The sequence below is a fragment of the Mesoplodon bidens genome, assembly GCF_964165515.1.
Source record: "Mesoplodon bidens genome assembly, chromosome: 9".
Lineage (NCBI taxonomy): Eukaryota > Metazoa > Chordata > Mammalia > Artiodactyla > Ziphiidae > Mesoplodon > Mesoplodon bidens.
This window is the reverse complement of record NC_138166.1, coordinates 105,976,956-105,998,050: the sequence shown is the minus strand read 5'-3', so window position 1 is coordinate 105,998,050 and position 21,095 is coordinate 105,976,956. Positions and strand designations below refer to the sequence as shown.

The 21,095-nt window shown below is 53.8% G+C and overlaps 1 protein-coding gene across 1 annotated transcript in view; it reads left to right on the top strand.

The window, feature by feature from the left end:
- PTPRN2 (protein tyrosine phosphatase receptor type N2) overlaps nt 1–21,095 on the top strand; it is a gene marked incomplete at its 5' end in the record, with an annotated part of 714,831 nt that overhangs the window by 596,993 nt on the left and 96,743 nt on the right. Inside the window, one exon of the mRNA XM_081243640.1 lies at nt 7,003–7,215. Coding sequence (XP_081099766.1) covers nt 7,003–7,215 — 213 coding nt within the window. The remainder of the gene's footprint in view (nt 1–7,002; nt 7,216–21,095) is intronic.

Below are 21,095 nucleotides of genomic sequence, written 5' to 3'. Positions count from 1 at the left end.
TTTTGGGGCGCTCTTCGCCCTTCTTATCGGGGCCGGAGCGCGCCTCTGTGCTGTCGAGGCGTCCCAGTTAGAGGACGCTGGATGGGCACCCAGGGAGGAGAGTGCCAGGGGCAGGTGGGGCCGTGTGTGGGAGCGCAGGGTTCTCTGATCTCCCCGGTCCGGTGGAGAACGCCTCCGAGCGGCCACCTCCCCTCCCCCAAAAGGAACCTGCGCTGTCTCGGCGCCCTCCCCGGTGGGGCGGCCGCGCGCTTGCCAGAGAAACTTCTGACGCGGAGCTGTTTGAAGGAGGGACTTTGTTTATTGACTGCCTGTGTGGTTCTGAAGTGGGACTTGCCTCGGGGCTTTAGGGAAGCCTCGGTCGGGGCGGTCGGGCAGACCCCCGAACTAGGGGCTGAAACCTCAGCAGAAGAGACCTTGTGGAGCCGGAGACGGACTCCCGCCCTTTTGTGTCATCAGTGCTCAGAGGTCGCTCCACGCTGGACGGCTGGGGGTGTCTGTCACAGTCACCAATGCCTACTGCACCCCCAAACGCACAGCCGGAGGGTGGCCAGGAGCCATCGGCCGCAGCGGGCACGGTGCCCCCGTCAACCGCCCAGCTCCCCGGCCCGGCCCCCGGGCCCTGCCCCCGCGTCCTCCTGCTCTGGGGTCCAGTGGCCCCGCTAAGTCCGCAGACAGCGGCCCCTGGTCGGCACCGGGGAGCCTCCCCGCCTGGGGTCAAGGGCGCTTCGGGGCCCAGTGGTCTTCGGCAAACCGGCCTTCTCTGGATGAATGCAAACGAAAGTGCGAGGCGGTGAAGGTTTGCGTGCAGGAGGGAGACGGAAGCTCCCGTCTCTTTATCAGCCCCGGAGGGGCCGCCCGCACGCAGCTAAGCACACCCCGCTTGGCTCCCGAGACGGGCGGCGAGGTGAGGCAGGGGGCCTGTGCGGCTCCGCGGGGCCCGGGGTGGGCGGGCGTCGTTGGGCACACTGATCCTTGCCCTGCGGCCGGCGCGCTTTGTGGCGGGAGGGGCTGGGCCCCCCGCACTGTCCCCGCGGGAAGCGGGCTGGGGCCGCCTGGGGACCCCTCCGCGCTGTGAATACCGCGGCTCCCAGGAACCCTCGACCCTTTGTGTCCGGCGCTGCCGTCCGATCTTTCCCACCTCGGTGCGGATCGCGTAGAGGAGAAAGGCGGGAGGGACTGGGAACGAGAAGTGAGAAAGCCGGGGCCTGTCGAGGGGGAGGGGCCGAAAACGGCCGTGCGCCCCTGGGACCCGAGCTCGGAGCGGCGCCGCGGCAGGGTCCTGACCCGCGACGCCAGGCGAGCCTCCCAGAGGCGGCTTCTAAGCCTCCGCGAAGGAGAGAAGCAGAAACCCTAGTGCTGAGAAGGGCTTGCTTCTTGCGGAGGGAAAACTTCCAGAGCACGGGTGACCCAGGGGACGCCTGACCCCGGGGGCGCGCGCCCGGGCCTGGGCAGGCCGCGGGCCGACCGTACGCTTCTGCAGCGCGGGCCCCCGGCCGCGCTTCAAGCTTATTGGTCGGGTTTGAGTTTGGATGCGATAAACATTGCCGACGGAGCCTGAGAGGTGGCCGGGCCGGCTTTCTCCCTGGCCGGGCCACGTCGGTCCCTTCTCGGAGGGTCGCCCTCTGTTTCCCCCGAGACAATTTGCTGCTTATCAAGCTCTGCTAAAAATTAGTTCACACGGGGGTGTTTTTCCCACTTTAAACATAAATATCGTAAATCTTCCCTGACACCTGAAAACAGTATTTCCCCAAAACTGATCTTCTAGGAGTGCTTAAAGATGCAAACAGACAATTTATAATCTTTTGTGTATTTACTTTTATGCCTATGCCTGAACGAAACCTCACAAATAGACGATTTTAAAACAGCGTATCCCCACTTTATTTTCATTGAGGTTTATATTTAAGAATAATTGTTTCTTGGAGATTGTTTTCTTTTGCCAATATAAGCTTTTTTTTTTTTTTTTGGCTACTTGAATGGCAGATTTGCAAGTACAATTTCATCTGCACAAACGAACAATAGCCTTCAGCTGCACAAAGGATTCCTCCCACCCTGAATTCAGACCGCAATGCCTCTTGCTCTGATAATAGCTTCTGAAAAGATTTTGTAATGCAGAGAATTAATACATGATTATTTCCGCCTGACTTCTCTCATTTATTAGAATTCTGTGGCCAGTTCCAAATTAAAAATAGTTCAGTTAACAGCTTTAAAAAAATACTTTAAAAATATTTTAAGACACCCCCCCCCCAATATTTTTAAGTTTGGTCATTCCTGTGGCCTGAAAGCTGTTTAAAATTTTGATCAGCTTTAAAGTGATAGTTACTATATCTTAGTAAATATATCTTAGTAAACTTAGCATGAAATTTCCAAATAATTCTAAGATGGTTCATCTGGGAAACCAAAGACAGACTTGTTTTTAACCATTCATTAGTAGTCTCTAAAATTAATTTCTAAATTTTACAGAGAAAAAGATCTTTACAATTATAGTAACATAAAAGTGCACAGGAACACGGGATAAAGCTGGGTTTGCAAATCAAGTTCTTGAGACATGATGCAAATGAAAACAGCAACAATATTAGAAGTTTAGTATCAATGAAATTGCTGCATGCCTGTGCCCATAAGTTTTTGGGTACAAGTGTGTTTTAAAATTGAAGTCAGTGATTTAGATAATGAATTACTCTTGCTAACTGGTTGCATAGCACAGCCTTGGAAAAATGCTAAATTTTTCTACCCGTCAACAAATACTTTTACCATAAAGTTTTATATTTGTGCGGCTGCCTCGCAATCAAGTGTGGGTATACAATGTTCTTTTTTCTTCTTTCTTCTTTTATTTTAGGCTTACCACGTGGACAGCTTTAAAAAAAAGTTTTGAAGGTATTTTGCCATAAATGGCAAAGAAGATAAAGGAAGCCCCATGCACCTTCACTTATAAGCACAGATCAAAATCGTTTAAATAGGTCAGGACAATGTCTGCAGATGCTAAGAGCCATTCCACTGATGGCCTCTGTGGTCACATATGCATATTTCAAATCACAGCTCTTGCAATATTTTATATTCTAAGTTCAAGGAGCTGCAGGTGGAGATGGTTGAGTGGAAGAAATAAGCAATGTGCTTCAGTTTACTCTCGATATGAAGTTGACTTACTCTTCCTGATTATTATAAAAATCATACTTTTCCTGCTTCTGCAACTTAGTATTAAGTGCTTGTATATGTGTCGCCTGCACCCTGGGGTACACAGACACCCTGTGCTCCCTGTGTGACCAGGCTGCTTGGGACTGCTGCTTCCTCCACCTTCCCCCTCACCCCTCACCCCTCCCCTGCTCCAAACTTTCCAGGGGGGAAGCTGCCACTGTACAGAAGGAGGCGGCCTGACTGTAAATGTCAAAGTCATAAATATTTAAACATTATTTTCTTTCAATTTCAAGTCAAGACTGACAAGATGCCTCTAATTAGTGGAGGGCTCTCGGCAGGGCTCAGCCCCAGGACAAGACTGCAGGAAAGCACCTGTAGTTACAGCCTCTCGGCCTGGGGGAGCAGGGACCCAGGTCACTCCTGGGCAGGACAGGGGGTCAGACCCACTTTTAAGCAAAGGCACCCATTGCTTTCTCTTAAATCTCCTGGTTAGCAGGGGTCCCTTAAGATTTTTTTTAACTCTACAATAAAGAAAGGATATACAATAATCATAGTTATTTAAACTCAATCACTGTGCCGAGGACGGAGTTCACGCTCTTTAATTTTAAAAAAAAGTATGAATTTTTGTTTCTTCCGGGATTCCTCAGCCCTGACTTGCAGCCAAGAGTTTTTCCTCCCCGCTTGACCCTCCCGACAGCACTAGGTAGGACGTTGAAGTCATCGAGGGCGCCCCAAGGAAGAGCGACTTTTCGGGTTCCAACCGAGGCAGGATTCCCAGCCGGGCCCTAAGATCCTGCGGCCTCAGCGTCACAGTGGTCCAAACCGGCGCGTCGCTCTCTGTCCCCAACGGGCTTCCTTCCTCTCCTGGTCAGATCCCTCCTCCCTGACCGCCCCCCCCTATCCAGGCCCCTCCTTGACCCGCTGCTCGCCCTCCCCAGCCTCACCAGACCCCTCTCCTGGCTTTGGGAGGACCACTGCCACCCCTTCCCTGCAGGGCAGCTCCGGCCAAGGCGGCGGGGAGCTGGACGGGACCGTAGAAAGTGGGACTCAGTGGGCGTGGAGTCCCGTCCTCTTCCCCGGGAGCACCTGGGACCCAGCGGGGGCTGCGCAGCTGGCCGGAGACAGAGCGGGGGCCCCAGGGAGGAGGGACCCGGGCAGTCACCCTCCTTGACATTTTTCTTTGACCTCTGAGTAAACTCCAAGCTCTGCGTGAGGGGAGGCCGAGCAGGCCCCTTTCCGCTTCCCCGGCCGAGCGCAGCGTACGGGTCATGGTGACCGTCGGTTTCCGGCAAAAAGGACCGAGCCGACCGGGCGGCGACGCTTAGGCTGCCCGGCCTCCCTCCCGGGGGAGCGCCCCGCCGGGGTCTCTCCTGCCGCCCCAGACCCGGGCCAGGGTAAAGTGCAGTCGCCGCTGCCGGCCTCCTTAGGGGGCCCCTGCGCGTTCACGGCCTCCCACCTGGAACCGAGCGACAACCGGGCTACGCTTGTGCCCCTTACCCAGCGAGACCCCGCGCCTGGGCCGGACCCTCCGGAGGTCCTCAGTCCTCCGCGCGCTGGCGACCGCCCCGTCGGCTACGCACTGAGGTGGTGGCCACCCACCAAGGCGCTGCGCGTCCCCTCGGAGCCAGGCTGGTCACCGCGGGCGTGTGCGCTTCACGTCGCGGGGCAGGAGGGTTCGGGAAGTCCCCGTACCCGGGCGCGGTCAGCCACGTGGGCGCGCGGGGTCCCCCCGACGCCTGGACGGGCTCCCCTGGTTGGGGGGGGGCGGGGGCCACCGGTCGCCTGCGCCGGGGCGGAGTGGGGGATCCAGTGACGGCTGGGAGCGCCGAGCGGGGGGCTAGCGGGACGCCCCCTCCGCGGGCCGCGCGCCCTCCTTTGTTGTCCCCGCTCATGTGCGGAGGCTCGGAGCCGGCCTCTCCCGGGAGCGGAGGGCCGCTAGTGGGGGGAGGGGCGCATCGGCGGGGTGGGAACCCGGGCGGCCGGAGCCTCGCCGTCCTCTCAGGGGAGCGTCCCGGGCCGGAGGGCTTGGAGAGGGGCGCGCTCCCCTTGAACCGGCCATGGGGGAACGGGCGTGAACCAGCGGCACCGCGCGGGGGCCGAGGAGCCGGGCACAGGGGTGTCGGGCCCCCTCCCGGTCCGCCCGGGTCTCCGGCACCGCGGCCGGGTCCCTCCGGTTTATTTCTGCGGTTCGGCCTGTCGCCGCGCGGGGCGGGGACACGGTGCCGGGGGGAAGCGGGGCCCGCGCGGCTGGCAGCCGGCAGCCCTCCGGGTGACTTCTTTCTGGGCCGGGGAGGGAGAGGCGAGGGGAGGGGTGAGAGAGGATGGGGAGGGGTGAGAGAGGATGGGGAGGGGTGAGAGAGGATGGGGAGGGTCTCCCGCCCGCCGCTCCCTCCAGGCCGAGGGCCCCGCGCCCCGCTCGCCCCACCGCCCCACCGCCCGGGCGTCCCGGCTCCCTCCCCCGACCCCCCCCCACTCCGCGCCTCCCCCGAGCGTCCTCGCGCCTCCGTCCCTCCCGCCGCTGGCGGACCTGCTGCCCTCCTCGGAGCCTCGCATCCAGGCAAGAAAATCCGGCGTCTTTTCTCATTTCACCCGCGTTTCCATTAACCCAGTCCCGGCACCAGCTAATCCGCGCCACCGAAGGCAAAAGGAGGCTAATTAATGACCAGCTTTTCCAGTCAGGACCGGCGATAATTGCTTTGGTGGCCTTTATGATTACAAGATAAAAATGGCCCGGCCTGACATAAGAGGCCCTGTGTACACTCGGAGACAGGAGGAAATGAAGAGTTGGGAGGCTGAATACGGAGCAGAAAATTACTAATAGAAGAGAGATAATGAATAGGCCGGCCAGGCATTCATGGGGAAAAATCCATTTTGTTACCACGCGAAATTAGGTGGTGGAAAGGAGTTTGCTAATTGTCCTCATCTTGTAGCAACCGGGACGGGGGCGGGGGCGTGCCTTTCTATTCATGCCCCGAGTAATTGCGGAAGGGTGTGCTGGCCGGAGTCTCTGTCGTCCCCTGGCGTTTTTAACTGTTGCTGATATTCCTTATAATGAAGCTAATGAGGGCGAGCACTGTGCAACTTTGCGCGCATGGAGACTCGTGCAACGCACCGAAAGGATGTTCTTACCCACCCCCACCCCCACCCCGCCCCCCTGAAGCAGGAGAATCCGACGGACCTGGGCTCCCTTACCTTTCACCCGCCGAGAAGTGAACTCCTGGACCATAGTGCGCCCCTGTCTCGTGGCTCCTTTCAAGGAAAAGCGCCGAGGTGTGAAGTGCGGGGTCTGTGCGGGGTGTAGACGCGGCCCAGGTCCGAGGTCTGTACGAGGGGTCGAGGGGACGTGCCTTGGAAGGCGAGCGGAGGGGCTTCCGGGATGGCAACTCCCTGCAATACAGCCAAGAATATTAGCGTGACGCTTCACAGAACCAGGCTCGCTGGTTGGACTTCTGCTGGTACTCTTACCCACAGCAGGAGCTAGGCATCCCCCTCCGATCCCCCCACCCCAGCTCCACAGTTTGTGAAGCATCCTCTCCCCTCGTACCTCTTTAGAAGGGACGAAGGCTTTATTTTACTTAAGGCAGTGAATTAGCTGCCAAATACTTTATATCGTAAAGTTTGAAAAACGGCGGCCGTTAAGAAAAAAAAAAAAGTGATGCCTCTAATGACTTTCCTTGTGAAAACATTGCCGTCTGTGGTGCGCTGTGTTGAAATGACTCTAGCTTCTGGTCCGAGGGCTGCTTTTCTGGATGCCCTCCTGTTGTTGTTTCAGTGCCAGCCCAGAGCTTTACGTTTTAGGTTGCGTTTGGAAGGGATGGTTTTCAGGACTCATGATTCACTGGGTAGTAACCTGCTCCCTCTCCTATTCTGCAGAAAAGCAAACCCAAGCTTCTGCCTCACCAGGCAGAACGAGAGGACTCGACCAAGTTCATCGTGCTCACTCTGGTCTCCATCGTGGCCATCGTGGCGGTCCTGCTGGCGTCCGGCGTCATCTACTGCCTACGACACAGCCCTCAGTACAGGCTGAAGGAGAAGCTCTCGGGACCTGGGGGCGACCCGGACCCCGATGCCACCAACGCCTACCAGGTAAAAAGAGACTTTTCTAAGTGCTGTTTCAATTCCATTCACCACTGGAATGGACGGATTGTTTAAGTCGTTTTTGGCCCCTCCCCCATTCCCAGCAGTTGTTCATTTATTCATAGTTTGGGTTCTTGTGTGATGACGATTTGAAACTTCTCATTAGCATTCATGTAAATACCTTGAAACCCTAGTTTTCCTGCTCTAAATTAATCTTATGCTGTTCTGGGATGGTCTCATGTTAGCTGTGAAAGCGGGCTGCTAATTAGAAATGTGAAAAAAGTATAATACATGAATTATGTATTATCTGTTATCTTCCTTAGTTTGGCCACTATTAATAAAAAATGCCAGAGTTGCAAGATAAATTGGTTGTGTAGATGTATGAAGATGTCTCTTAAATCATCGACTTTCTCAGGGTCTTATGTGAAAAGATCCTCTGGCCTGATCTGTTGCCACCTTCGCTGTTATTTGGATAAAGTGGCATCTAAGGCTGATAGATGGAAAGTAAACCAAGGATGTCTTCAGGAGAGCAGCGGTGGAGCCATGCACTGGTGATGCAGAAACAGTCCAGACACACCTGGGAAAAAGCTGGAACCAATGAGACTGAGGGGAGGAGGTTCAGACAAAATTGGACATAAAAAAAAAAATTCACAGAATGTTTGGGAGTTCCGTAGCACACACTCCAGATTTAATAATGTTCTGTAATGAAAATACATCTTCATGCAAGCCCAGAATATATACCAGTCAGGGCATTTGGTTTCTTCTAACATAAAATATAATGCAACTCCAAGTATATTTTCCCATTTGGGAAGTAATTTACTTAATCACGTTTTCTGAAGTTCAATCGATACATTTTGTAAAAGATTTTCTCCCATTGGAGTAGTCTTTGTTTTCTGAAGTTACATGATTGTGATATGGAATATGTCGTGTAAATAATGCATCCTGTTTTACAGTCGCGTCTATAAATATTATCATTCTATCATCACAGTTGCACTGCTGGGGGGCTGCTCAAGCTCTTTCTAGATCACCCCCCACCCCAGGAGCTTGTCTGAGAGCCACCCTGACCCTGTCTCACGTAAGGTGCTGGGATGAACTGATAAAATCGCTCTGCTTAAGAGAGACCAGAAAGTACTATTTTCCCTACTTCAAAACTCTTGGTGGTGGTGTTGAATGAAGAAAACCTCTGGTTTTCTGGAGGGGGTCAGAAGCCTGGTCAGTACGATCTTTTCTTATAAAGAAACAGCAACTTCAAATGTGTGGGAGATGGCATTTCAGGGGCTAGCTTTGCTTCAAAGCAAAAGAAAAAGCACATTTGAAGAAGAAGCTTGGAAAAAAATGTCACACAAACTAGTAAGAATTTATCCAGAAATTCTATTGAGCAAGACCAGTGTAGGCGTTTGGGTCTTCTGGGCCAAGCCTGTGCCGGGACATAAATAAATTATCGCACTAGTTCTGTTAGGTGTGTGAGAGATGGCAGATCGTATGGGCGGAGGTTTGTAGAAAGCACGGCATCCTTTGTTATGCTTTGAAATTCGAATGTAGAATATTGATAGAATGGAAAGGTTGGACTTGCATGCAGAAGTGACTAATTCTGACAAAAGTGCAGGTTGCAAATGCACACTTAGGACTGAGTTTGTGATAATTAACAGAAAAAAAAGCTTCCCAGTGACATCTCTAATTAATAGTATCTGTAATTAAAATCATGCCCTTCCAGCAGGAAAATTGTTTGAATTTCTTGGAGTGACCTTTATGTGGTTCCTCCTGGGGGCATGGTGGTTAAGTTGATATTGATTTTATAATGAGCTCTGGTTTGTTTAATAAGAATCTGTAATCCAGACAATAAATGAAATGTGTGCTTTTCTTCAATCCAGATTAATAATAATAAAAAAAAAAGGTGGGGGGAGAACACAGAAAAAAACTTTTCCTTTAAAAATAGGATCTAGGAAAACTTGGAAATGAAATTATTGTGAAGATTTTCTGGTGGGCTTAGTTTTGAAATTACTACAGGACACCCTTGTGGAAACTACTTTGATTAAATGTGGAGCTTTGCCCCCTCAAAGTGGACCGTTTACCGGTGAGAACATGCTGGCACCAGGCTGCCGTGTTGTTTTGACTTGTTTTTTAGCAGAACACACTCAGCAAATGGGGATAAGGATGTCATGATTTTTAGCTCTCCATCTAGCTGAGTCATGGATTAAGGACTTGTAAGAGTGTCATTACGCGTAGAAGATTGTACATTTGTAAACGAAGCAGGTATTCATTCATTCATGTATCCATACTTTGTTAGGTTTTTCTATAACTGCCATGGAGACCCCCTTCAAGTTTAAAAACCTGTCTGAAAAGTTCTTTAAAGTATTTCAAGCACAAAACAATAATTTTAGGACAGTATCTTGTTGCTTCCACGCTTCATTTTCAAATCATTGAACTTCTGCACTTTGCTAATTCTACAATACAGGTGAGGTTATGGATCACCTCAGCGTAATTCTCATCACGGGGTTACAAGGAAAATTGAACAATTTAATATTATGTTTTATTTCATGGGGACATGATGGAAATATTCAGTTCATTTCATAAAGTTTCTGAAGGAGAAAAAGAGTATTGTGTAAGTATAGAAGTAAGTGAGTAGCCTTGGAACGGTGGAATCGTAGGTGGCAGTGTCATAGGTTTTCCTGATACTAGCCTATGAGGTCACCCTTTAAACGAAAGGCCTGAGTGTTCTCTTGCAGGAAGGAGGCAGGGCACAGGCCTTGGGGGAGAGGGGAGGGGAGGGGAGGGGAGGGGCTGGTGGTCTGGAGGAGGGACTGGACGTGTGATTCCTTCTTCCCAGAGAGCCAGAGAGGCCACGTGTCCTAATTAAACTGCACAGCAGTGGTGGTGTTGCCAGATTCTTCTAGTGGGAAGGCCCTCGTGTGGTTGGCCCTTCATAAAGCTCTGGTCTACGTCTTCCAGTATCCATCCCCTGCGGTCCCTGGTGGTCTGTGCCGTGCCCCTGCAGGCTCGTAATCCGTGGTTTGGGGTTTGAGGTCCCAGCGGACTCATGGAGGGTTCCTGAAACATCAGTGAGCTTTTCATAAATTGTTTCCAAACAGTGAGTAGTTTGCATTATTAGCTTCGAATGCAAACACGTTTAAACACTTTTTTCCTCTTCTCCCTTAAAGTAGAACTATCTCATAGACAGAGTCAGCATTTTAAAGATTCTTAGTTAGTTTACACGTGTAAGTGTGTATTTTCGTTTGCTTTACCTGTTGGAAAATCACATCTTTCTTAATAGACTCATATTTTAACAGGCAACAGGATATCAATTTCACAAGGTAATCTATCAAAGATTAATTTGCTCAGACTTGGAAGATTTGGGTATGTTAACTTGTAGAAGAACTGAAATCCATCCTTAAAGGTCACGTTTTAATGGAATTCTGCTGCCAAACTTTCCCCCATTGTTTTCGTAAATGTTATTTTTGTCCTCCACATAGAGCAACATCATGTATTTGGATTAAGTCTGTATTTCCTGATCTAAAAAGCCAATTTCTTTACTTTTATTCCTGTTTTCCCCCGATTGGCATGTCACGTGACACGTGTGTTGTACGCACACGTGAGTGTGTATTTACACACACGCGCTCCCCGAGGGCGTCTGGCGGGCTTGTGAGGCGAGGCTACCAGCACATTCTGTCACGTCACTGTCCTACTTCTGTGCACGGGGATTGGGTAAAACTGCGCAGAAACAAGCAGTTAGATGATTAGAAGGCGTCCCCTCCTTTCTCTCCCCGAGTCTCTTTGAATGTTGAGTCCGTGTCTCTGAGGCTTTGATCATCCCAGAGCAGCAGCCACTCCCCTTCCCCACGTGAGGGCACAGGCTCCTGCGGAATTGCTGGCGAGGCCTCTTTTGATGGTTTGTCTCCCAATGCCCACAGGCTCCCTGGGTATCTGGGGGCCTTTGGAACCAGACCCAGAGGAGAGGAAGCGGTCGGGAGGGCACCCTGTAGAGAGCCGCCCGGGGCCCAGCCCGCTAGCTCCAGACTCTTGGGGAAACGACGGCCACCGTCCCCTCACCCCGACTCGGGCTGACGCACCCGGGAGCCCAGAGGCCCCCTGTCCTTGCCCCTGAGAGCGAGGAGCGCCGGGCTGTCAAAGAGAGGGCAGGTCCCAAGTCGGCTGTTCTCCTGGCCTTTGATTCAGGGGCCCTTCTAGGTGAATCTCCCTTGCTTGGTGTAGCAGTCGGCACAGAAACCTTTCCCAGTTGAGGTGGAAAACAGTGAGTTCCTGGGGTATACTTGATCCACCACCAGTGTCTACCATAGCCCTTCCCATTTCAGTCAGCCGTGCATCTTACAGTGCCTTGGCTTGGCTTTATGTTTAAATTCTCAGGTCAAAATACTTTTGTGTGCAAATTTCCAATAAGCAAAATCTGTCCAGCTTCAAAAATGGAAGGGTGCCCTGAAATGCTATTAAAGAACATTTCTTTCTGTGATAACCTAGTCGAGCCTGAGAACTGGAATCTTTCAGGTTTTGCCTTTGCAGAAGTAGCTGGCAGTACCAACGTCCACAGGCAGAATTTACTCGAAACTTTCCCAATTCTGATTGGTTTTGCAAGGGGTTGTATTGTCAGGTAGAAGCCCGGCTGCTGAAGACGAGGCCCGGGGCCTTCCTGCCTCCACGACCCCCAGACAGGCCTGGGCTCCTCTGTACTTTAAGTCACGCCATGCTCATCAAGGCATCCTTGTGAGAACCCAAGGAAAACTCGCTCACTTTTTGGGTGATGAGAGCAAAGGGACCTGTCCACCTCGAGCGTTTCCAGGACCTGCTTTTTGTCTGTGTGTTCAGTGTCAGGGGATCAGTATCAGGGCCAACAAGCTGTTCTGCAAGCTCAGTCAAACCTTCCAGATACCTTTCTACTCTGGGCCTGAACGTGTTTCTGGAAGACCTGAATGTGTAGCATGTTTTTCTCATAAATCTTAAATTTTCAAACATGTGGTTTCCAAAAGCAGCGACTCCATGCTCGTTCTCTGGTTTCTGTGCAACACGTTCCTCAAAAATAGCTCCTGAGATTTGGAAACAGATCTTCTAGGGGAGGCTGAAGTCTGGAAAGATTGCCAAAGAAATATCTAAACATGTAAAGAAAACATGTTGCCGTCCTAATATAGCAGCCACTTCCCTGATCAGACAATGATAATTAGATCAGACTTAATTAAAAATAACAGACCCCTCAGTGAGATAACTTGAAAATAAAAGACAGGAGCATCTAATACGAAGATTTCTGAGGCCTGGATTCTGCGGCTTCTTCTGGATCCTGTGTTACTTATTCTGGTCTGTTTTCATTTTCCTGGTGTGTCAGCAGATCTGGATTTTACTCAAATAAGTGTTTCTCAAGGCCGGCCAGGCAGTTACGTCTGGGAAGCGGGGGCAGCAGGGGGGCTTATCTTCCCTCCTCTGTGTCCGGCGACTTTCCCCAGGTCCTCCCATTTTGTTCTGTCACAGCCAAGGGAAGAAAGTGTGTCTGAGAGGGAGGTCTGGTCCTCACCGGCTGCTAGGTGGGGGACAGTTTGGGGGGTGACGAAGGGAGGTGCATCCTTTTAATCGACTTCAATACGGGGAATGTTCTAGTCTGCCTTGCCCACTCGCTGTCAGAATCAGAGCACCCTTCCACCTTGCAGAAGCCAGAGGAGCAGCCCAGATGGTGCCCTGGGCCCGGGAAGACCCCCTGAGAGTCCCTGCCCTCTGCCCCCAGCTACAGCCTCCCGCCGAGCGATGCCCACGGAGGTGCTTCGAAAGCCACCTCTGGCCACTGGTCCACACCGCGTGGCCTCTCCGGGCAAGCAGGGCTCATTGTACACGTGGAGGAGTGGCATGGGGTAGGCTGTGACCCCTCCCCGGCCCCCGGATCTGATGGCCCCGCCTCCACCTTCCTCCTCGTGGAGGGAGACTTAGGAAGAGTCGGCACCATTTCTGTGCTCCGCTGATGGTTTCATTTGCTATAAACCCACGTGAAGCCCTAGTGAGCAGCACGTCCCAGAGTGACAAGGGGCAGTTGGCACGGCGTGGACATCAAACACTGCAGGGTCACAGGGAGGGGCGCAAAGCCCGCCGGTGGGTGGAGAAGGCATGGGGGACCCACAAAGATGGCCCCCCGGGTGCATGAGGGGCGCGCCAGGCAGGAGGATGAGCTCAGACCCGGTGTCCTCGTGGCTGTGGCTGTGGACCCAAGTAAGGGTGGACCTGTGGAGCAGGGCCTGGAGGCAGGAAAGCTGGGCGGGGCTGCAGGGACAGTGTGGCGCAGGACCCTGCCGAGGTCCCAGGAGGCCCCTCCCAGTGTTCGTGCTGAGGACCACGCTGTCCTCTGAGGCTGGGCCAGCTTCTCCGTCGCTGAGAGCGGCTCCATGGACCACGGCTCTTCGTCACGTCCGTGCTGGTCTTCCTAGTCTCTTTCCCTTTTGCTACACTTTCCATTTTTTAAGTTTCTTTCTCTCCCAATATTTAAGTTCGTTCAAGCCCGTGCTTCCCACCCTTGTGACATCGGCTGGAACTTGGGCCGAGCCCTCCCTCCTCTGAGCCCAGCTCTCCTCACCACAAGGTGGGAAGGAAGGAGCTTTGTACTCTTCACTGGGCTCTTGAAGGTCAGAGAAGGTCGTGGAGGGGCCGGTGCATCTCACATCTAAGTTCTGTTTACAGGGCCGCTGTCCGTGGCGACAGCGGTGCTCAGGAGTGCCTGTCGGTAGGTGTGGGATTCGTCTCAGCTGCTCGGCTCTGGGCCCGGCCCTCCCAGCCCAAGTGTGCACTTAGGACCTCCTCGCCTTTGCATGGGCTGCTTTCTCTCCATCAGGCCCTGGTCCAGAGACGCAGGCGCATTTTCTAACTGAAACCTTGGCACATACAGTCTGGAAAGAAAGCAGTGTACCTCTAGGGAAAACCGGAGAGAAACCTGGAGATCTGGACTGTTCTAGGAAATCCAGTCATCGTGGGGAAGGCCAGGTGTGGAGACAGCGTTCCAGGGACTTCTGTGGAGCACTTCTCCCCGCGTCTGTCCAGGAGCGGAGATCGGTCCAGTCATCATTCCACTGTCTGCAGAGGAAGGTGGACTCGGGCTGTGGATTTGGGCCTAGGCCACCCCCAGTCAGAAGGGGCCCTCGCTCCCCGCCCCCCAGGCCTGCCCTAGTACGAGTGTCGCCCCTGCCCGGTTGAGGGGCGCAGCTTGGGCATCCCTTGGGGGGGGAGGTAGCCTGTGTGCGGCCAGGTGTCCCTGGGGACCTGCTGCCGTCGGCTTCTCGGAGAGGATGCTGAGCCGTCCTGAAAGGTGGGCGCTGGGAGGAGAAGCCTGAAGCAGTAAAGGGAAGTGTGAAAAATGGATTAAACAGGGATTTAGACCAAAACGGTAGGAGGGTGGGGAAGGAATTCTAGAAGGCAGGTAATCAGAGACCGAGGGTCACTGTAAGTGAGCAAGACGGTTCTCCGCAAGGTTCAACAGGCCCAGAAGACCCGTCTCCCCTTCTGAGGGCTTGTCTCCCAACATCTTTAGCTTCTGCTCACCCGTCTCCCCCGGGAGGGCGTGTGTCCCCAGGAACAGGTGAGGGCAGCTCCCCAGAGGCCTCTTCAACCAGAGCCCAGCTCTCTGCAGGCGGCGTCTGCAGACCACAGCCCAGGGCAGGCCGCTGAGAGCAGAAGCCCACAGAGCTGCCCGGTCCCGGCTCCCGGAGGCTGGCCCAAGGGCACTGCACTCTCACGCAGCCCCGATGGGCGCCATCCACTCTCAGGCGGACTTGATGGGCACCAGAGGACGCCTCTGTGCCGCGTGGCGTCACCTGCAGTGAAGTGCACTAGCCTGCGAACAATGGCCAAGCCCAGCTCCTAGCACATCACGGACCCGGCATGAAAGAGGCTCAGAGACTACAGAAGGTGGTCAGGGGAGGACTGACGGTGCGGACCTTCAGAGCAACAGGAGTCGCGGGTTCAGAGGAGGGCCGGCTTCAGGAAGAGCAGGTGCACAGCCCCGCCCGGGAGCATCGGGCGGTGACGGCAGTGTCCAGGCACCAGAGGAGGAATATTCAGGGACGGGGGGAGGGGGACAGCTCGAGCCTGAGCCCCCGATGCAGGCCGTCTGTCCCGCCCAGGGGACGACTGGATGTCAGCATCACTTTCTCCCGAGGCCCCTTTGGTTTGGAGTCTCTGTGCCTCGGCCCCGTGACCGCCCCTCCCTTCTCCCCACTCCTGGCCGGCAGCTGCCCCGGCCTGGGTGTGGCCCCCAGAGCCTGCATCTGTGTCTGCATCCCTGTTGGCGTGCGGGTCACCCTTGAGGAATGAACACCTCAGAGAGCCTTGGGGAGGCTGCGTGGCTGAACTTAGAACTCTTCCAGGAAGTGTTTTTTGCAGAATTTATTTCTTGCAATGATAGAGTCACAGTTTCTGAAACAATGGGGGCAGAAGAGAACTTTATTTCCCATTGGAGTTTACAGGCAGGACCGGTTCACACTGGGTTAGGCGTGTGCTTGAGACAAGCAGCTCTGTGATGGGCCCCAGCGAGCCTGGGGTGGTCAGGGAGGGCTTCCCAGAGAAGGTGAGCGAGGGGCTCAGACGGAGAGAAATGGAGGCAGGGGTGCCCGGGAGAGGATGGAGCAGACAAAGCCAGAAGGCTGGGCAACAAACAGACGTCTTCTTGGAGCTGAAGCCTGTGTTGAGGAGAGAGAGGCGATGGGGAAGCTTGAGCCCAGATCTGAGAGGGTCACGGACAAATGGAATAGAGGGAGTTTCAGGAACCAGGCAGGGTTTGTCTGTGCTGCACGTGGGTCTATGCAGCGTTAGTCACTTTTTCAGGAACGTCACAGTAACGGCATCTGTGACATTAGAGAAGCTATGTAACAGTGTTTCTCTTCTCCATCTGATTAACTGTTCTTGAACTTTGTTGCTCAAAATATTTAAAGTCTCCATTGGGGTTTCCTGCTTTGGAAGACTTGCTGATAATTAAAAATGGAATCTTGGTAGGTTATTTCTCTATTAGCAAGGGCAAGGTTTTCATAAAGGTGATTTCCAATTAGGAAGGTGACAGTTGTGAAAAAGTATTCTCTTAAGATTTTTGAATGTAAAAGATAATGCAACCAGCAAAATTAGGTGTCTGGGTATGTTTGTATGTGTCTGTGTTTGTGATTATTTGGAGAGTAGGAAAGGGAAGATTCACAAATGATTATTATGTCAGGAAGTAAGTCCAGATGCTTTAAAACGCACAGTTCTCTAGGGTGCTTGAGGGTTAGGGACACGAAGCACAGGTTTCAACTTGGATTGACTTTGTGATGTTTAATCGCAAATCAGCTAGAAGAGTTTGTGTGACAGATGTGGGATTATTAGCGTGCACAGGGTGTTAGTGTCAATATGTAACTAGATGTACATCATCCAATTAAAGTTTAAAATTTTGGGTTTGCTCTATAGGTAAGCATTTTATCATTTTCATTGTTTTCTAAAGACAGTGAAGCAGAAGAATAAGCAACAAAGGAATATTTTTAGAATTACGTCTTTCATAAGCCAGCACAACATACACTCTAACTAGAACCCAAGAGGGTCTCGAGTGGGAGGAAATCAAATGCAGATTTGTTTGCAAAACAGTCATCAGTTGGCAGGGAGGTTACAGCTGGTTCACCTGTATCAGGATTATCTTCCCCACCCTGGCCTCCCTTTCCTCCCCCACCTTCAAGAAGAAAAATACTGAGTTCAGTGACCACAGATTTGAAATTGAAACGTGAGGGAGAAAACTAGGGGGAAAAAAATCTCAGATTCTTTTGTCGGTTGCTTTTGAACTGCCTCTTTTCTGACCTTGGACCCTGTGTTTCCCGGACGATGACTGTGAAATGGTGCGTTTTTGTTTTTGTTTTTATTTTTGGGTTTTTTTGCGGTACGCAGGCCTCTCACTTTTGCGGCCTCTTCCGTTGCGGAGCACAGGCTCCGGGTGCGCAGGCTCAGCGGCCATGGCTCACGGGCCCAGCCGCTCTGCGGCATGTGGGATCTTCCCGGACCGGGGCACGAACCCGTGTCCCCTGCATCGGCAAGCGGACTTTCAACCACTGCGCCACCAGGGAAACCCAAATGGTGCATTTTAATTCTGCCTGCTCCCCACCACCCGCTCCTGGTAGCCCCCTGCTTCTAGAGGTGGATTTCTCAGGCACGTCTTGGGTCTACAGATTTCACATCAACTCCAAGAGAGGCAGCAAAGCAGAGCTGGTGCCCTGCATGCGACAAACAGCTCTTGTCCCCCGGCCAGCAGTGTCCTGAGTGTCCACTTGCCCTTGGATCCTTTCCCAGCCCCTCCTCCTGAGCAGCAGGACACCCCGCTCGCTGGTTTTACTCGAGGGCCATTGCCAACTCGGACTTGCTATGGAAGTTCGGCACCTGTCCCCTCTTGGTGGTAGGTGACAGATTTTGCAGGCCTTAGAGGTCAGAGCCCTCATTTCACAGCTGGGAAAACTGAGATAAAACAGACTGAAAGTGACTTGCCCACAGTCACCCAGCTCATCAGCGGTGCAGCCCCCAGACAAAGGTCTTCAGAGCTCTGTGCGTCGTGCAGCAGGATCGCCATTCACAGCAGCTTCACATGGAGCAACTGGGTCCCAGAATGATGTGCGTTTGTTTCTGAGAAGCAGAGGCAGCTGCTTCCTCCTCCTCCTCCCCGCCTCGGCCCTGCCCTTTGCCTTAATGAGGCAGAATGGGGAGCTGTGAATACCTTTTGTGCTCCTGGCCGGTCCGCATCGCCCCTGGACTCTCCCTTGTGTGCTTCTGTCTCGGAACCTTTGTGCAGACCGCGGTCCACACTCTGAAAGCCCTCCACCTGCTTTATCCTCCAGGGCATCCCATCTGTCCGCCAGCCCGGACCCTACACCCTCCGCCCGCCCAGCGTGGGCCCCTCCCGAGAGCCCTTTCCAGTGCCCCGGAATTACCCTTCACACCTGGAGGGACTTTTGCATCAGGGGCTGAGACAGACCTGGGTTCAGAACTCGGCTTGTACCTTACCCGGCGTGTCCTCCTGGAAGGCGAGGAAGTTTCCTAAAACGCCGGGTCGGGAGAATGAGCCCACCGCACCAGCAGGGACCTCTCAGCGCTCAGTAAAAGCTGACACGTGACTCTAAGGTATGGATATGAGAGGAGCCGGTCGGGGGAAGCGTTTAGAACTCCCGCGAAAACCGTCACCCTTGACTTCCGGCGTCCGGAAGCGCGCCGCGCACGGGGAGCGTTGAGCTCTGTAATGTGGACCAAAGTGACAATGGTGGTGATGACAGGTGATGAGGATTCAGTATCTTTTGAGCAAGAAGAAAACTAGGAAGGTGACAAAAGTCTCTCACAGAAAGCAGCTGCTGATGCTCTTAGGCCACATCAGGCCCAGGTTGCTGTGAAGAGGTGGGCGGTTTATTTCCACCTGACTTGGCTATTTTTTTTTTATTTTATTTTTTTTTTTTGCGGTATGCGGGCCTCTCACTGTTGTGGCCTCTCCCATTGCGGAGCACAGGCTCCGGACGCACAGGCTCAGCGGCCATGGCTCACGGGCCCAGCCGCTCCGCGGCATGTGGGATCTTCCCGGACCGGGGCACGAACCCGCGTTCCCTGCATCGGCAGGCGGACTCTCAACCACTGCGCCACCAGGGAAGCCCGACTTGGCTATTTTTAATCGTCTGAATATGAAGCATGAAACTGAAAAGCCGGTGCACACAGGTGGGGCCGCTCCAGGCCACCTTCCCTCACAGAGGCCGAGCTGAACCATGAGCTGTGAGGCATCTCTGACTTTGGGGACCCTTGAAGCACAGTTGTCTGGTGAGTCGTCCACCACAGGAGTCCAGGTGTTTACTGTTTTATTTGTCCTACGGATGGCGGCCCTGCCAGGGGGCTTGGAGCCGCTGGACCGGAGCCCTCCTGTGAGAACTGGGGTCTTGCAGGGGTTGTGTGTCAGACACACTCTGCCCTGGGTCTCAAATTCCAACTTTCAGCCGAAGCATTAAAGATGGTTACGGAATCCACGGTAACTACGGGTTAGGGGAGGGGGACGATGCTCGCTGGAGTCTGTGTTTTTTTGTTGTCACAGTTCTTTCCCGATTTTGCCCTGATGTTGACCGGGGGCAGAGCCGACGGAGCGTGTCTCAGGTCTGAAAGGACAGACAGGTCTTAGGTGGGGTGCGGGGGACACCTGGTCCACAGTGGGCACGTCCGATTCATTCTGGAGGAAGTCCGCGCACTTGGTAATGCACCTTCTAAGCCCCCATTCAGGCGACACGCCAGCTGCAAATTTCGTGACTGTGCACCCTGCACTGTAAAGCTCTGGAGAATGAGAACACCCTGGAGATGCCAGCTTGGGCTCACAAATGACCTCCCAGCCCTGCCTGGTCTGAGCAGGAAGCCTCCGCCTCCGGCCGCGGGGCCTGATTCCAGCTCCTGCAGCATCTCGGCCGCCGCCCAGGGGTGGGGACCTGGTCCCCTAGGGGCTGCTGACTGCAGGTGATGCCCACCAGTGAGCGGGCATCTGGCGAAGCCTCCCTGACCTGCGCTGGACGCCGAGGGAGACAGAGAACAGGAAAGTGACTGCTGTCCTCAGTTTGGGGGGTGAGAGGCCGTCCACGTGGCGATGACTGGAGAACGGGACAGGGCTGGGAGCGAGGACAGCGTGGCTGGGAGGGGGCAGACGGGGTCCGTGTCCTGGGCCTGGCTTTGTGACGGTGGACTGTTCCAGATTTAGAAGCCAGCTGAACATTATGTTCACCTCTCTTAGTTGAAATGTGTCTATAACTTTTATTTTGAGAAAACATTTACAAGATGGGAACAGTTACTCGATGTCGCTTGGTAAACACTGCTGGCCGTGGAGCTGTCCTGGGCAGTTGACTGACGCCGTGGGACCTGGCACTTAACGCATCTGCAGTCCGGCCAGAGGAGCCTGGGTTTGCGGCCGAAGCTGTCATCAGTGTGTCAGGGTGCGGGTGAGGGTGCCACATCCCTAGTTAAAGGTCAGAATGAGCACCGCCCCACGGAGGCTCTGGAACCCGGCTCAGGGTCCACCATGGAGAAGTGCTTCTCCCCTGCGTGTGCACATGGGTGTGTGAGCACGTGTGAGCGTGCTGTCCCACCGTGGAAAGGTAAACGCTATTTGGGCATCACTGAGCAGCCTGGTGGAGGTGGTGAAGAGCGTCCCAGGATGGGTGGTGGCGACCTCGTGACACACGCCAGTGATGGTGAGACAGGCTGAGTGCCGAGCGCCCCATCCTGGGAGCAGGATCTGGGCTGGGCCTGCCTAAGGACGGCCGCCCAGTGCACCTGCTGCGGCTCTGACCTCCGGGGGCGTGTCCTCTGCTCCTTACCCAGAAATGGCCGTGTTCTCATGGCCCCCAATCCCTTAGGAGGCGGCACCGGGACCCCAGGACCCCGGGGAGAGCCATCCCAGGGCACAGAATATGCGCCCGTGTTTACTCCCCAGACCAACGCTGAGCAGGTGAGCTACTCGTAGTGAGAATGTTCATGTAAAATCCCTCCCCTGAACCGCTTCACGTGTCCCCGCTTCTGTGCTCACAGCCACCCCGCCGGCCTTGAAGGCCAGGCCATTCCTTCCGTGTCACACTTGGTGTGCGCTCACAGCTATTGGAGGAGAGCCGGCTGATCAGACAAGGCTTTGCTTTTCTTCCTATGCTTTTTCTTGACGAGACGTTCCTGGCCCCTGACCATCCGGGATGTTTTGTCCCCTGCTTTCCCCCAGACATTTCACTCAAGTTTAATCATATTCAGTGTAGAATTTGCTGTATTTTAAACATATCTTGTATGGGTTTTTTGTTTACAAAAGTAATGCCTCCTCACTTTAGAGAATACAAATGAGCACAATAAAAAATAAGATAAACACCACCCGTCCCCCACCCCGAGGGGACTTCCCAGGGCTCGCCTCCTGCCTT